Genomic DNA, 17,987 nt, shown 5'->3' on the forward strand with positions numbered 1-17,987 from the left:
ATACGAACCTCTTGCTATTCACCCACTCATTCAATACAACTAGCAGAAGGCCAAAGCCAGTGTGCAGTCCTGTGTGTGTGTGTGTGTGTGTGTGTGTGTGTGTGTGTGTGTGTGTGTGTGTGTGTGTGTGTGTGTGTGTGTGTGTGTGTGTGTGTGTGTGTGTGTGTGTGTGTGTGTGTGTGTGTGTGTGTGTGTGTGTGTGTGTGACCGTCCTTGCCTATCTTTATATCCTACTGTGGACCTTGGCTTCATTATGTATTCAACAACAAGGGACCACCAAGCTGACAAAGCAAAATTTGAAGGTCTATTGTTGGTTTACTTTAAAACATACTCAAACAATGCCTGAAACCTCCTGATGCACTTTTTGTTATTGAAGAGAAGACCAGAGAGTGTGTGAGTGTTTAAGTATGTACTCACAACTGGCCGTAGCAGGGATTTCATCGACTCGTTCCCACTTGTTGTTTCTTACATTTAAATATTGTCTATTATTTTGACCTCAAACACATATCCATACTTGTTTATCAATCTGGCTATCACAATGATACAACTTGTGAAAAGTCAATTTGATTTGCCATATGTTATAGTGCAACTCTCTCTGGCCAGTTCAGCCATAAGGGAGCAAGTCCTCTTAAAATTGGTTACATGGACAAAGAGCAGGGTATATTTATGAATTAGTATGTTTTGTATGTATATGCATGGCCAAGTCACTATAGTGACCTGACAATTTTATTTTATTTTCCTCTGCATTCCTTTAGACTACAGTTGGTACATCTTCTGAGATTTTAAATAAAGTCATAACTTTCAAAAATCTATGTTTTTTTTGGCTAATCAGTCACTCTCTGCTAAGTGCTAAGGCTAGCTCTTTCACTCAGTTGAATGCCAAATTGAGCAGCAAGAAATTCAGCCAGTCTCACATCGTTTTGAATCAAAAATAGATTCTCAATCGAATCGAAATCGTGAGACACCCAAAGATGCCCAACTTTACTTTAGACTAAAACTTGGTTTTGAAAATGGCTGTTTTTTGTAAATAGTTTTTTTTTTCTTCTTAAATGAATGTCATGTTCTTATTTACTGTCTATGAATGTAACATTTAGCAATCTTTAAACTTCATTACAAATATCTGATACTTATCTTACTAGAGTATTTCCATTATGTTTTTCTTTATACATTTTCTCCAGAACAAATCATAAAGGACATGTACAATCAGAATGCAGTGTTAAAATGAAGTGTCGACCCCAACTCTAAACTATAGATGCATGGAGGCCCTCTTGTTAAAGCTCCAACCTTCCATTCTCCTATAGCTGTTTCATGCCGGAAGCAGGATGGTGGACAGGCAGACATTGAAGCTTGTCTAAAGTTTGCCAGCTCCATGCCGCCTCTCACGCAGCCCTGCCAGCTGCCCTGCCAGGAAGACTGTCAACTCAGCAGCTGGTCCAAATTCTCTCCCTGCTCAGCTGATTGTGTGGGCGTCAGGACGCGCAAGAGGATGCTCATTGGTGAGAGACAGACTTTAACTTCCAGTTTAAATTAGCCTCAAGAGTAAGGTCAGTGGATGTGAAAGACAGTTTGTAATTTTCAAGTTTTGTATTTAAAGTCCCTCAGTTACTAAGGGAAGACAGCCTGTAAATGTCCGGAGTCTTACGTCTTCATTTTTTATCCTCAGGAAGAATGATCGCAAAATTGCAAGTCCTTCAGTTGTTATACTTTATGGGTTTTTCTATACAACTTTTTTTTTTTTTTTTTTGCAGGGAAAAGTAAAAAGCGTGACCAGTGTAAAAACAACCAAGTGTATCCTCTAAGTGAGACCCAGTACTGCCCATGTAACAAGTACAACGCCCAGCCTGTGGGCAACTGGTCAGACTGTGTCCTACCTGAGGGTGGCCGAGTTGAGGGTCAACTCGGCATGAAGGTCCAAGGAGATATCAAGGAGTGCGGCCAGGGTTATCGTTACCAGGCCATGGTGTGCTACGACCAGGACAACCGCATCGTGGAGACCTCTCGCTGCAACAGCCATGGTGAGCCCTCTATGTTAAAATGACCTGCTAACTCTGGCTCTCAAAATAAAATGTTAAGTTTCTATCTGTTAATCACCGAAAAAATATCTGCGGCTAAAAAATGTATCTCACTATGCCTCACTATCTCACTGATATGTATCTCACTATCCCTGCTCATACAAACGTACACAGCAATTTTGTTAAAATGATGAAAAGACAAATTTTAAGATTGTATCTATCTGAGAGAAAAACACCAGCCGCGATGGTTTTCAAATCTTACCTGATCTCTCCTCCCCCTGCACATGACGTGAAGAGCGTGAGATCTTGTAAACAAGACTTTTTAAGGTGGACAATGGAGAACAATAAAATATCAAAGTTGGAAATAACTAGCTAGAAATTAGGTAATGCTGTTAACCTACCTGTGAAGCAATGCAGCTCACATTATTGACTTGTGCAATAAATGTTGCAATCATTTGAACTCCTAGCCAGCACAACCACTAACCCCATCACAATTGTTACATGCTATATAATACAATGTTGATTATGTTATGGCTCTATTATAAGTTATACTAACAACCTAAATGTACAACTTGTCCATGTACAAAGCAGTATTTTCCTTACTTCCAATGTGTATATTCCAATGCTTGTGATTTGCTGTCGGCAGCAGTTATCAATGAGGTGAACATCTGGAGGCCAACATCTGGTCGTCTTCCAGAAAGAACAGATGTAAGGCAGAATCTGAAGGTTTGGCACAAAACTGTTGGTGTTTGGGTCTTGCTTTCTTATCTGATGAACCTTGAACCCAACAGCCATCATCAGATAATGTAGCTTTTATTTATATTCTCAACGTGTGGATGGTGATTCAGAGCCTCTTAACTCCAACAAAGGCCAGTGGATAGAAAAAGAAGTCTTGGCCCAGATAAAACTAGCCAATACATGGATGTCTGCTGGTTACACAGTAAGCACCAACATGTTCACTGCAGGGCCCTAGAGGCTAAATATTTGTCAGACAATAGCCAATGGTTTCTGGGATTGAATTTCCCGTAAACCCCCCTCTCCAAGTCAAAAAAACAACCTCTTTTTGAAGAGAAATAACACATTTTTAAAGTAAAGTTCACAAGCACACAAAAACCCCATTGCTCAACTGATGCCCCAAGGAGTTTTGTTGCTTTATTTGATCTGGTATGAGCTTATGGTGACTAATGTTATGACTAAAGTTTGCTAATGTTGGCAAACTTTTGTTGGATATTACTCGTTCAGACATTTCTGGGTCAAATTATTGGCGAAGCTTTTCTTCTGCAATGCTACTGTTCTACTTTGTTTGTCACGGAAGGTTATTATAGTTAGAGTAGCTGTTTAGGAAAAGTTACATTAAATGTGCACAAAGCAAGATTGAAGAAAAGGAGGATTTTGTGGCACAAACTTCACCAACTGACAAGGTGCATGAAGAGTGAAAGGCTTAGAAGAGGTCAAAATGCTCCAGCAACACTTGTAATAAGGAGATCAACTTTATTAACAAGTTAGACCGATGCCTTTTGGCTCATGGCCTTCATCAGGGTCATCAACACAAAAGCAAGATTGATAAGTTGATGATGGATGGCTTGCCTGAACAGCGCCCACCATAACTTTTGCTTGTTTGATAAAGTGCTCATGATGGATTAAGCGGGGTCTTTGTAATATAGCATTAAGTAAGGTCTTTACCTGCTTCTTGTAACATAACAATGAGTATGGTCTTATTACCTGCTCTTTTGTAAAGTGTCTCGAGATAACACTTTTTATGAGTTGACGCTATACAAATAAAGATTGATTGATTGATTGATTGATTGATTGATAAGTGTTTTTTCCCATCCCCCAGTCCTCCTTTTTCCACTTATAAGAGGAAAGCACAGAAATACTTTGTTGTCCCATCCTTGACCTTCCCTTACCAAAGAGGTGAGCCCAAAGCCCATATGGATTTGGAAGTCACTAACAAACAGGCTATTTTAGTACAGAAGTAGTTTGTTGGATGAAATGCATCTTGTGGATTTCAATGGATACAAACTCTGAATTAAGACACATTTGTCTTTGGTAAACTTTCTCCAGTGCCACTAAAAATAAGATTGCAACAAAGAGACCAACTCCAACAAAAATGTTATATTTCAGTGAAATACAGTATTCCTTCAAGAATGCAGTCTTGTCGAAGTACATAGTGACAGCAAATAACTCTTAAATTGATGTCATTTGACCCAGTGTCCGTGTTAGATTATCAAAGCTCCAGTGTAAATTCAACAATAAATCACAGTTACTATGGGATGTATTATCCGCCATGCCGCTTTGTGGTGCGCTGTATTAACATTCAACAGTCTATTCCAGCAGAGGGAGGAAAGGGAATTAAGAATCACAGTGCTGTCGTACTCTGCTTGTCAGCTCTGGGAAAATACAAGAACACATCAAAGCACCCGGGGGGGAATGAGCGTGTCTGTGTTTGCTCATTGAGAAACCCTTCTCAATGTGACTCAGAGTTGTCCTCCCAGTATGCGGCTGCTTGATAGTAACTGGCTGTAACTGGAAAGAAAGATACTGGACTCAGTGTTAGTACTGTTATTTGCATTCTTTCTGGTTAAGATGTCTTTGATTGACTTTTTGCTGCCAGAGTATTGAGGGGTTATATGGTAATTGGCGGGTCTTTCCCTGTGATATTCATGTTTTTGCTACAGCTGGATATGAGTGATGCTGGGTTTGTGTATGGCAGGGGTCAAATAGAGGACTGAATTGAGTAAGAGCAAGGATGCTTTTATTCCAGAGGAAAGGTTGAGACAAGTTTGGTGGTGCTTGGAGTTCTGGTTTTTGATAAGAAAGTCAGAATATTGAATTGAGAATCCCTACAACCCATCATGGCCTCACATACAGTTAGATCACTCTGCCATCAAGACATAATCAAAAATCTTATCCCTGTTGCTCCAGCGCTGCAATCAAAGCCACTGTGAGGAACTTTCATTTTTTGTTCATCTTTCCAACCCCTGAGGACAAACGCCCTTGTTTGATCTCATTGTTGATTTTGTCTTTTACACAATTAAGGAGTGTTCTCTGACATAAAAAAAACTCCCCGCTCTGTTTTAAATACCAAACTCATCAATCCTTTCTGTGTATAGTGTAAACAAAGGTTGTATCAGGAGCTTTCCATTGATCGCCTGTCTGACACCTACCCAGTGGCAGCGCCAATATTAGAGATGTCAAATGTGTTCCTGATGTTCTTTTTAGCTTTGTAGGTCATGTTGAGACATCAGTATGACTGTCAGTCTGTTTTGTTACCAGCTCCTGTTTCCTCACAGGAGCTTTAATTATCACTTTACCTTCTAGTGTGTTTCTTTTTTGGTGTTTCCTCTTACAGTCAGTCAAGTATTCTTCCTTCAACCATTACCTATATTCCTTTTAAAAACTTTTACCGGACAGTTTTTTTTACCATTTTAGTTTTATTACAGATATAGAAAGCTGAGTACTGGAGTTGTGGGTACAGTGTGAACATTTGCAAATCATTACACTAAAAGTTTCCCTTCTTGTCAAGCTGTTGCTGGCGGTGGACTATCTCGGAACCTCCTAAAATTTGTAATAGCGTTTTTAAACCGGCATGTCTTTTTAATTATATGTTTGGGCTTCTTTAAAGAAACCAATGCTGCCCGACTGTTGCATGGAAGTTAGCCCACTTAGCAAACAATCTGACTTGGTGAAAACTGACCATGTGCTGAAAGTAAACACTTATGATTAGAGTTTTCCTGACAGCCTCAGCCTTTCCTGACAGCCTCTTCGGCTTCTATGCAATCTATTCCTCTGTTCTGTTCCAGCAAGCAAAATTAACTTGTTAAGTGTTTTGAATAGGATCGATATCTTGTCTCAACAAACTTCAGTGGACTTTGCTTGCTGCACTCACAGCTGTTTTTACTCATTACAAGCAATTCAGGCCTTACTTGTTATTTCAGTATTATAAAATAGAAAGTTTATGTGGACTTGCTACATTTGAGTTTTTGTAATCTAGTCTTTATTTATGGTACTTAAATACACATTAGAGTTAAAAACAGTCATGAGAGTCGGTCATCTCTCAACCGGAAGGTCAGGGGTCCGATACCCAGCTCCTGCAACCACATGTCCGATATGTCCTTGGGCAAGACACTTAAACCCCTGTTGCTCCTGCTGCTTCGTTGGAGGCGTATGAATGTGTATGAATGGGATTGGTCAAAACTGATGGACTCTTTGGATAGCAGACTCTACCATCAGTGTGTGAATGTGTAGGTGTGACCTGCGGTATAAAAGCGCTTTGAGGAGGCAGAAGACTAGAAATGTCTATATGCTCAAGTCCTTTTACCATTTACCAATTTATACCAGATGGAATAAGGGAGGATTGAAAAGAACATCCTTGAAATAAATCAAAGCCATTCCATTTCAGGGATGCTTCATTAAAAATGTCTTTACCACGTGTGTCTGACTCTTTCAGTCTTGTCTTGTCTGCAGAGGATGATGTACTGAATCATATATTCTTTCATCTGATTGGTTACAGGATACATTGAGGAGGCTTGCATCATCCCGTGCCCTTCTGACTGCAAACTGAGCGAGTGGTCCAACTGGTCACGCTGCAGCAAGTCCTGCGGCAGCGGGGTGAAAGTACGCTCCAAGTGGCTCAGGGAAAAACCTTACAACGGCGGGAGACCGTGTCCCAAACTGGACCACGTCAACCAGGTGAGAGGATTCACTTCACACTAGGATGTGATTCTGAATTATTCTGATCATTTTTATGATTATTTCAAGTGCTTGTTCCAGAGTACATTAACCTGAATGCCTTTTTCTTTTGCTCCTTTCTCCACTTTGATGAATGGCTTCCTCTCACAGGCTCAAGTAAGTGTGCTGTTTTATAAACTTGACCTTGTCCTGTAGTAATGATGTTATAATACTTATACGGACTGTGAAATTGATATTTTTTTACTTTCAGCAATTAAGAACCAAAAACGGTCTTATATAGGTTAGATTTCAATGAAGCTTTTACTCAAAATTTAAGGTTATAAGTTGTTTTTTTTACATGGGAGACCTTTTATTAAGCTTTGAAATTTCGCTCTTCAAAAGCCACTTGACTCCATTTTACCTTTGCAGAACCTTTAAGTCCACTGAAGCCGTAATTTTTTATTTTTGTGTCTGATTTTGGTCTGAGTCTTCTCTAAAGAGTCTTTAAATAGGGACTCTTTGATTGGTGTCCAGTTTTGCTATACAATTGATAACATAATGGCTGATTACTCACGTTGGTGTTTGTATGTCAGGTGTACGAGGTGGTGCCGTGCCTCAGTGACTGTGGGCAGTACGTCTGGGTGGCCGAGCCTTGGAGTGTGTGGAAGGTCAGCAATGTGGACCTGAAGGATAACTGCGGTGAGGGTGTTCAGACCAGGAAAGTCAGGTAAGATCTGCATACGTGTCCCAACATGGGTCTCATGGACTTTTACCATCCTCTGTCACTGTTCAGCATTTAGCCCAAAGAGCCCCATGTGGGTTACAAAAGTTCTTGAGCTGTCATGTTTTATCAAAGACAAGATGACTTGTGTGAACTTTGGATACAGAAGTATCCCGGGATGCACTTAAGTTTTGTGTAAAAGAAGCGGTAGAAGCCATTGTGACGTCACCTATTGGTTTGTGAAGCCCAGCCTTGTGTTTTTGTCTGGGTGACGTTGGAGCTGGAGAGAAGTGAGTACGTTTTTAAAGCAAATATATCGGCTAATCTTACCATAAACTCATTTTGAAAAAGTTTATAGAAGCATTATATCAAAAGAAACCTGGCTCATTTTCTTGTAGAGTCACACACTTTCAAAGGCGTCCCATCTGACTTTAACAAATATTTCACCTTGACTTCACTTTTTGGACCGTGATGCTACCGCTGTTTCTGGTACTGTCTTTGACTTTGAATCAAACATGAATATTGACTAAGGACAGCCAAACTCAAATCTGACTTTAACTGAAGTTAATTTGAGTTATTCAGTGGAGAATTGGTCCATTTTAAATGGTAGATTTATCAAATTAGTGCTTACTTAAAAATGTCCTCTGATGTTTTCATAAACATAAAAATCAGAGGAGATACTGGCGGCCGTGCGGTCCATGATTATAGAAGTCTGAATCTCTGCAGCACTTTGGTACTTTACTTGTGTCTCTGATGTCTCCGAAGCTGTTTGAATATGAGATATTATTCTTTTTGAAAGATCGTTCTCTGTTTGCTTTAGAGACATAACATAGTAAAGACCAAGCAGTAACGTCTGGTGTTGAAAAATGAAGCCAGTACAAAAGTACAACAAAGTGCAGTTCAGCCTGTAAGGTCACCTCCTGTCAAAGCTGAACTTCCTCCTGAAGGTGCAGCACTGTTTTATCTCGGCTCTATAGGAGATGGAGGAGCAGTGAAGGATTCACATTAAAGAGCATTTAGTGGGATTCAAACTTGCCTTATGTCAGAAGTTTCTCTTAGCAGGATAAGTTTGTGCACTTCACCTCTCTGAATAGGCTCAAGTAAAATGTAAGCAATATAGACAAAAGTATGTGGACATTACAATCCACTGTATTTTTGCTCTGTTTTGGTCGGATAAGAAACAAAACATGTTTTGTTTTATCTTTTTTGTTATTTCACCAACAAATGACAACAAATTTGCAAATATAGACATAGTCCAGTGTTTTCCCAGTTTGGTATGGACCTTGGGTGGCATGTACAAAGCATTGGCTAACAACTCCAACCAACCCAACATCCATCATCAAATTGGTGCAAACCAAGCAGCAAACCCTACTTGGAAAATGAGGCCAATGTGGAAGTGCAAAAAAGTTCAGTTCTGCAAAAGCCCCGGGATTCCCATTAGCACCCATATCAAAATGTTGATTTTAACAGAAGAAATAAAAAAAATTGGTCTGAATAGAGATTTTGATTTTTTTTAAACTCATCCGTTTTGATTTTTATAAAGGATAACAGTTTATGCATAATTAGGGACATCACATAACTGATCTGACTGCTAGCAGGCCGTTATAGCTGTTTGTCAGGAGGCTTAAGAACGGCCTCAGCTTCACTTCTTGGCTTGTTGTTAGGTTGACCAAAAGTTAACTTGCGACGACCATGTTTTATCAACTCTATTGTAGAGGCTTAGCTTTGTTGGGTACATCCACCCTTTGATTCTGAAGATGCAGATTTTGATTTTTAAACTTAAAACGGTGATGTAATACATTTTAGACTAATCTCCCTGAATCCCTTTGTGTTCAGATGTATGCTAAACACGATAGACGGGCCCTCGGAGCAGGTGGAGGACTACCTGTGTGACCCGGAGGAGATGCCTCTAGGAGCCAGAAACAGCCGGCTGCCCTGCCCCGAGGACTGTGTGTTATCAGACTGGGAAGCCTGGAGCCCCTGCCCGCTGGTAAAAATCACATACTATCATCTCAATCACTGTGCTGTTAGTCCTCAGAAGAAGTAACTATTCTAGTATGCAAACTCTCATATCTTACTAAGTGGGTTTGGTGGTTTCTTGTCAAAAAGTAGCATTACGCTTAGTATAGGACCCATTTACTTCACAAATCTAATATCAAGAAAACAAAGTACATTTTGATTGCTGCACTTGTAATTCAGGCTTTTTTGCCTGTTATTCTTTAAATAAGATGTTTTTCTGGATGACTATGGCTTATTTTAAGTAAAATTAGATGCTTTTGATCACATTAAATTAGACAAATACACTAGTGCACACAGTAAGATAAGTTTGAGTGCATTCTGCATAAACACCAAAACACCCAGAGACAAGGAAAAATGTTTGTTATGTCAGTTTTAAAATGGCAACCGTCTACTGCTTTCCAGATGATATGCTCCCTAGAAAAGCATGGACGGACCATTTAAAGTAATACCTGTTCACTGTCATGGCACTAGAAAACACAAATTATTCATACGCTGATCCATATCTTGATTATGCAGAGGTTTGGTCTAGAGCATGAGTGGATTGTTGGTGGAGTTTTGTATATCAAAATAACAATTCTTCATCATCTGAGGTGGTTTCCAGAAGCAACACCTGTTAGACGCGTTGGTTTGTTTAGAAAGTGCTTCAAAAACGTTATTGTCTATCCTGCAGAGGTTGAGTTTGAATCAATTCTTGGTAATGCATGCTTTGAGTTCATGCTCAAACATTACAACCAAAGCGTCAACGTTGATGCATCAACTTTTCCGATATCAGCTCTCCACTTCATCAAACATCCCTCTCTCTCAGGCTTCACTTACATGCTCTTGTTCTCACCAGTGTTGTTGTTGCTGTGCGGCACTTTCCCCTTTGCATGAACTGATTCAAACTCAACATCAGTATGAGTATGCAAACAGAAACATGTCACTATTAAGTATGTTGCCGTGAAATGCCATGGAAGGTGTTAAGCTTTACAAGAAAACAAAAGCAATGCTATTTGCTCGTCATGTGTGCGAATGCATCAGAGAAAGAGTGAATCGGTCCCGATCATTCCCTCTGTTTCACAGCCCTGCAGTGAAAACAGTACCCGGGAGAGGAGTGCTTACCCGCTCCGGCAGCCTGGAGAGGAGAAGGAGTGTCCTCCAACTAAAGAGACGGAGTCCTGCAAGCTCAACAGCAACTGTTTCCACTACTCCTACAACATCACCGGTGGGACTAAACAATGCTTCAATCTTTCAGATTAAAACATTAAGTAGTGCTGATTGGTTGGATTCCAGTCGTTTTTGCTGATGAATTGTCTCCTTTCAGATTGGAGCACCTGCCAGCTCAGTGAAAGAGCAGTGTGTGGAGTTGGCATCAAAACCCGGATGCTGGACTGTGTGCGCAGCGACAGAAAATCTGTCGACCTCAAGTTCTGCAAAGAGGTGAGTTGTGTTCCATTTTCCTGTTAAAACCACTGTTATTCTTTGATGTTTCTTTGAGTGCATTAAGCCCGGTTTTCTCTCACAGCTGGGCCTGGAGAGAAAGTGGCAGATGAACGCTTCCTGTGTAGTGGAGTGTCCTGTCAACTGCCAGCTGTCCGATTGGTCATCGTGGTCTGAGTGCACTCACACCTGTGGACTGGCAGGTGTGTATATGTGCTGTTTTATCCTTTCAGGGTGGAGAGGCGGGGTTACACCCTGGACTGTTCACCAGTCAATCACAGGGCTGACATATAGAGACAGACAACCAGCCACACTCACATTCACACCTACGAACCATTTAGAGTCACCAGTTAACCTAACGAGCATGTCTTTGGACTGTGGGAGGAAGCCGGAGTACCCGGAGAGAACGCACACATGCACGGGGAGAACATGCAGAGTCCCCACAGAGAGGCTCCTGTCAGATTTGAACCAGGAACCTTCTTGCTGTGAGACACCACTGTGCAGCCCCTTCCAAGATATCCCACCTTTCAAAATGATCACCATGACAACCGCATTTTGCATACAAATTTACACCTACTGTACTGTAGGAGCTAGGTGTGAGATTTAAGTTGTAACTTCTGCCTACGTTGGAACTATCCCAGCTGGTGCAACACCTCACATGTTAGTAGTGTTTAAACCCGATTCTAAAGCAGGAATTATAATCAAAGTTCAAAGTAGGTTATGGTTGAACTTGCACAAAGCTGGTGCAACAGGCCACAGGTGATTCAAACAAGATACTCACACAAATAAGACAGAATAGCCGTGTCCCATATCATGATGAGCCATGAGACATTTCGGAGGTGTAAGCATGGATCTGTCATTCCCTCACACTTGCAGATAATCTTTGCTGGACATCAGTCCAAGCCAGATCTTTACAGCTGATTGTAGGGGAGGGGTGAAACGGGTAAAAGGCTCCTGTCCTCTGAGTCCCGGCCTGTCTGCAGGATTCATTAAATGAGAGGGATCAAGCTGCTGGCTGTTTGGGTTTCAGGATTAAACACTTTGGTTGAGAAATGAATCCAACCACAAGATCTATTTCCAGAGCTGGAGCGTTCAATCCTGTCGCTTGACCTCCTTCCTTCAGCTGCTGTGGAAAAAGCAGATGTTTAAAATAACATTGACTTGTGTGCACTTCCAAGACTGTTTTCCCATGTTGGCTAAAAAGCAGCAAAGAGGTTCAGAAGTCAACGTCTGTCATCACTTGGCTTTCATATCCTTCCATGACCTTTATAAACTCTCACAATAATTACAAAAGGAGAGGTACAATCTAACTGATGACGTCTTTGAGATCTCATGTTTTTTTAATCTGTTGGTTTTTAACTTCTAAAGGCTGAATCCTTAAACACAATATAAGTACTACGATTTTATTTACGGCAAAACGCTGTTAAAGGAGCAAAATGTAACCCCAACCCATTCCTCCCTAGAGTAGATGTGCACATGGGTTGCCATGTTGTGAACACTGAAGCTTTAAGAAGAATCAGTTCTATCTGTTTGCTTGCTCTCATGATCGCAACACGTGTTGATTTGCTGTTTGCCTGGCAAACCGAGCGGCGTGTGATGGTGCCCTAAGACCGCCTACCTCAATATTCAGTGATTAAAAACATATAGAAAGAAAGACAATTAAAATCTAAATGTCATGTATAATGTTATTAGCTCTTCCCTCCAAGTTTCCATGACGCCTCTCGTGGTCATGACCCCCACTTTGAAAAACGAGGGTGTTGTTTGTTAAAGCAAATGTATTTACAGGATAATTATGTGCGTACTTAAATACTTTGATTTAGCCATCAATACAGTTGAGGGTTAAGGCTGCATGTGAGCAGCAACAGAACATTTAAAGAGCATCATTTTGAGTTATAAGTCAGAGCTCGGTTAAAGTTTTATTTGAACTGAAATTGCAAAAGAAAAGATTTACAATTAGTAATTTTAGTAAAGTAAAAATAAAGGTTTAAGTAGGGAGTCCTACAATCTCTATTTTTGACCTTCAAGTCCAAACTGGTCACGAGACGGAAAGCTATGAAATCATTCAATAAAATAAATATTAGAAAGAAAAAAAGGATTTGAAGAAAGATTCAAATCAAAGTCAGAATTCAGAAATGTTTCCCATGAAGCCCCCCTGTAATCCTCGTCCATACAGCATTATTATTAGATTACATTTCAATGAACTCCCCAACATGGCAGCCTCTTCACTCAGCTTTGATAACATAAGACTTCCATAGCTTTAGGTAAACCATCACTGCTGTGGGCCCGCCGTGCTCGGCTCTCTGTTGTGTGCTGAAGAAAGTCGGCCTCTTCTTTTACGGTAATGGAAGAAACCAGAAACGCTTTATGATGTGAGAAACGACGTTGTTATAGCCCTAAACTGACTGAGAGGGGGATAATAATGTCCTCACATGTAATTCCATAGGATCAGGCCATTGATTGGCGGTCCATTACGAGTGTGTGCTCTGGGGCTGGGGGAGCACTCTGCTTTCTGCGAGTCCTTGAGAAGAGCAGCAGCCAGAGGCAACAAGAGCAAATAGTAGATATGAAACCAATACAGGCTTTAGCTATTGTGGTAACCTTAATCTGTCCCCAGGCGGGGAGGATTTCTCTCCTTGTGCACAGAAAACAGCAGGTAGGCCACAGGAAGAGAGGGCCTCCTCGCTTCCCTTCCTGTGTTTCATTTTATCTCAGGCTGGCTGCGAGCGCAAACTTCCCTAGAGAAGCTAATTTCTGTTCGTCAGCCAGGAATGACAATGAGCTGGGTTGTTATTTCAAGCAAATGAACATACCTGGAAGCGGCAAGGTGCTGCTATCAATCAGGTGCTGTATTTTCCTGGATGAGTCCAAGCTGCGTGCATAGATAATCATGCCGTTGTGTGTTCTCCAGCCAAACTGTGATAGGAGACAGCTGGCAGAGGCCTGCACACAGGCCCAGCAGATCTCAGTGCCACCCAAACACTGCCACAGCCTCCCGCAGAGACACCATTGAGCACGAGGACCGAACTACTGTCAGTGGGCATTAGTAACTTACATCTTCTGCGGGGAAGAAAAAGCAGCACTTATGAAGGCGAGGGAGGCGGTGAACTTTGATTAGAAATATACAGCCCAGATTTTTTAAAGGGCATTGTTGTTTAATCCCTCGAGGGGAAACACACACAGGCTGAAATACACACACATGCACAAACAGGATCCTGTAGACATGCACGAATGGAGAGATGCCAGAGCGAGGGAGCTCCCCACAGAGAGCGCTCCTGAGCTGGTGTGGGTTTAGGGTGTTACTCAAGGGAACCTCTGTAGTGCTCAGGAAGTGGCCTGGCACCTCTCCTGCTACCAGACCAATTTCCAGACTTGGTCCGCACTGGGACTTAAACCGGCAACCCTCTGGTTCCCAACCCGAGTCCCTACGTTTTGATTCTACCTTTACAAGATAATAACCCCAGTGATGGCCGGCAACACATCCCTCTCATATTCTCTGGTTATAACTAGTACATCAACCAGGGGTCCAAAACACTGTCAACATGAGTACGGTTTGAAAGAAGCTTTTGCACAGCGGAAACATATGATCAGAAAACACAAACAAGCTGACAAAGAGGGGCAGTCGTAGTCCAGCAACTTCAAATCCCTGTTGAAGACAGGAAAGAGCTGTTACACTCTTTAAAGCCACCACACTCCACCGACATGAACTGTAAATCGTATCTTGCACATCACTTGAAATTGCTAATCTGCTCCTTCCCTGGAAGGTTGAACTTTTGAGTTTTTATTGTTGTGCATGATGAGCGCTGTCTGTGATCAGTTCAGATCCAACACATTATTCATGCAACAACGTTAACAGTTTAGCTGATCGAGCAGTTGTAGAGCAGCAGCTTCTGTGTTCTCCGTGATGAAACGTCGTCTTGTCAGTGAGTCTCGTGGCTTTGTATCAAGCAAAGAAAAAAAACAAAACACAAATAACTTGAACACAAATGTTTAACCCTGTGTGGATTATGTCTGTAATGTTGTAAGACACTTTGAATAAAAACCTGAGTGTAGCATCCCTCCAAAAGATTGTTGGACTCTGAAAATGATGAGAGGTAAAAATACAAATTTTAATTGGACATTTGAGGGACTTTCAGATACATATCCCCCCCCCCCCCCAGAATCAAACTGCAGACATTGCATCCTGTGTAAATGCTGCAAAAACTGATGACACAAGCGAAACGTGTTGTTTGTGTATGTAAGTAATTCCGCCCCTCTTGTGTGCAGTGAATCTTCTTATTAGCTGTCAAGATTATGTTTCCTTCCATCACCTGCACAAAGCTATAAGTACTGACAGTGCTGTGCACAGGGCGTCCATGTTTGTAGGATTTAACTTTGAATAACAACTTGAGGCTGTAGGTGGCAAAAATAAGAACTTTAATTGGACATTTGACATACTTTCAGATACATTTACCCCCCTAAGAATCAAACGTCAGACATTACATCGTGTGTAAAAGCTGCAGGATGAAGGAATCCCACATCTTTTTTCTAAATTAGTCTTTTAGACAGCAACACGTTTAGAAATGCCTCCGTTCCCCCGTTAGTGTTTCCCCCCTTTGGGACTCCGGCACTAATGTGACAGGATCACTTTTTGGATTGTGTTTGTTGGGAATACAACAAGTTGATGTTGAATCACTGGCATGTTGCTCTTACAGATTGACACTGCTCGTGTGCGCTGCTCTTCCAAAGGGCCCATTGTTTGATAGTCACAGAGGATTTTGGCAGCTCCCTCTGTGTTTCATGCACATTTGTGGTTTGTTTGCTGGCAGCTGGTGAGACCTGCTGCTGGGGAATCATCACCCGGGGACTTGTTCCTGACAGTGTTCAACATTAAGTGCAGTTCTGCAGGGCTTGGTAATAACAACAATGGAGATTACACCAATTACTCCTCCATTAATTTGAAGAATGGGTGTTAGTGATCTCTCTGCAAAGACTGCAGCTCTGAGAAGAATAGAATACCTTTATTCTGAAACATGATGAAATGCTTCACAGAATTTTGATAGAAATAAAAGTTCTGGGAAGCCTAATTTTCCTTTTTTGCATCACTCTGGCTGAGTGTAGTATTTGTATTAGGTGCTACAGTGTGTAAACACGACATGCATTTCCCCGGAGACGGCGCCTAATTGTGAGTTTTCTCACATCTGTTCCCTGGGGGCTCCCGGTGAAAATGCAGAGTGAGTTTGGTAAAGGGCCCTCCTACAGTACTCTCCTCCTCAATCGTACCCTCCAACCAAAACACTGTCACGTGTTCGAGTTAACACAACAAAGGAATATAAATATTCAAAATGGCTGCAGGGCATTTGATGACGCCCCAGTATTGCACCATGGTTAAATTCTGCAGAGAGAGAACAAAATGGGTTGAATTATTACAATGTGACGAGGGGAAAGGAAAACTGTGGCACACTTTCTTTTTTTTTAAACAAACAGGAAATGTTAGCAAGCATGGGATGCTAACCTGCTAGCGAGCATGTAGGCTTCATTGGCTGCAATGTATAAACGTCCTCGAGAGACGTAGTAAAGCTTGGGGCGCTGGTGGCACAGTGGTTAGTGCGCACGCCCCATCTGTAGAGGCTATAGTCCTCCAAGAAGGTGGCCCGGGTTCAAATCCGATCTGTAGCTCCCCTCCCGCATGTCATTCCCCACTCATTCTTTCTCCCTGATTTCCGGCTCTATCCACGGTCCTATCTCTCCAGTAAAGGCATAAAAAAGCCCAAAATAAATCTTCTAGCATTCCCCGCTAGCCTCGACGTCATCTTTTGTTATTGTAGTATTGAGTGAGAGCCCCCTTGTGGCGTAATCTACGTACTGTATCTTTAAGAGCTGTTGAATTTTTCATTTCGTTGGATTTACCAAATGAGCCAGCGTTATTTTATTCTCCTCAAGGCATTTTGCTTGGACTTAATGGGCACCTGCCTTCATTTATTCATGCACGTCAACACTTGAGTTCTTATTACAGGATCTTCTGTGGGGTGAAACACTCAGCGGTGACCTTGACAGAAAATATCATATTCCAAACCACTTTACACATCCACACCCGTCCACCTGCTCTGACCCAACTTCCTGATCTTAACAAGGCTTCGGCAATGCGCCGGTCAAGTTTCTGCATTCCAGTCAATGTCCTCATGAATAAATGATCATTTCTCTTCTCCTTCTTATCGTCTGTTCTGCAGGCAAGCTGTGGAGGAGGCGGACAGTGATGCAGGCTCCCCAGGGCGACGGCAGGCCGTGTCCGTCCCAGATGGAGCAGTGGAAGCCGTGCCTGGTGAAGCCCTGCTTCAGCTGGAGATACAGCGCCTGGTCAGAGTGCAAGTCTGAGGTCAGTCAGCCTCCATCCGGCTGCCTGTCAGCACACTGCATCACAATCAGCCAGGATTGTCCGAGCAGCTTTACGGCACTATCAGCACAGTAGACAATGTTGTTCCTCACATGCTAAATATTCTGATTTTTCTTTCCTTCCAATATATTTAGTGAGGATACATCTGATATGTGCTATATTAACATTTAAAATGTTGCATATTACTCATTTAACAAAAGGGAATTCACACTAATTTTACCACGTACATAAACATGAACATGTTATGTGTCCCACCAGGGGGCGAGGTGCGGCGATGGCCTGCGCTTCAGGAACGTGTCCTGCTTTGTGTCGGACGGTTCAGGTCAGCAGGACAGCAGCCTGGTGGACGACGAGCTGTGCGGGGATCTGGTGCCTTCAGTGGATGGAGATCCACAGATCATCCTGCAGGAGTCCTGTACCGTCCCCTGTCCGGGTAAGAAGGCCGTGTGAGCTCCAACAGAGGTCGAGACTGGTCTCAAAGCGTTACCCGGCTGTTAAACATGCAACATGAACAGTTATATGGTTTGTTTTATCAAGGTTGTTTGGGTTGACCCTCTCATTGTGGAGAAAGAGCTGAAAATAAATGTACTCTGTTCGCTTGCACAGATTTTGACATTTTTTGTCTACACCTCAGAATAGGGTTGTTAAAATGTCCGATACTCTTGGACACCAAATGTTCTGTGCGCTATAAGAGAGAGAAAGAGCGTTGTCTTAGTTGTACAAATCCATAGGCATCGTTTTGATATAGAAACGTTGCCAACGTATTTGTGCAATT

The 17,987-nt window shown here is 42.0% G+C and overlaps 1 protein-coding gene across 1 annotated transcript in view; it reads left to right on the forward strand.

Annotated features, from left to right (window-relative positions):
* Positions 1 to 17,987, forward strand: part of thsd7aa (thrombospondin, type I, domain containing 7Aa) — a 143,533-nt gene that overhangs the window by 105,019 nt on the left and 20,527 nt on the right. The window contains exons 12-22 of the mRNA XM_061059810.1: positions 1,302 to 1,496; positions 1,749 to 2,015; positions 6,526 to 6,704; positions 6,855 to 6,860; positions 7,277 to 7,410; positions 9,241 to 9,394; positions 10,486 to 10,627; positions 10,727 to 10,842; positions 10,928 to 11,045; positions 17,049 to 17,194; positions 17,471 to 17,645. Coding sequence (XP_060915793.1) covers positions 1,302 to 1,496; positions 1,749 to 2,015; positions 6,526 to 6,704; positions 6,855 to 6,860; positions 7,277 to 7,410; positions 9,241 to 9,394; positions 10,486 to 10,627; positions 10,727 to 10,842; positions 10,928 to 11,045; positions 17,049 to 17,194; positions 17,471 to 17,645 — 1,632 coding nt within the window. The remainder of the gene's footprint in view (positions 1 to 1,301; positions 1,497 to 1,748; positions 2,016 to 6,525; positions 6,705 to 6,854; positions 6,861 to 7,276; positions 7,411 to 9,240; positions 9,395 to 10,485; positions 10,628 to 10,726; positions 10,843 to 10,927; positions 11,046 to 17,048; positions 17,195 to 17,470; positions 17,646 to 17,987) is intronic.

Source organism: Labrus mixtus, chromosome 16 (genome assembly GCF_963584025.1).
Source record: "Labrus mixtus chromosome 16, fLabMix1.1, whole genome shotgun sequence".
Lineage (NCBI taxonomy): Eukaryota > Metazoa > Chordata > Actinopteri > Labriformes > Labridae > Labrus > Labrus mixtus.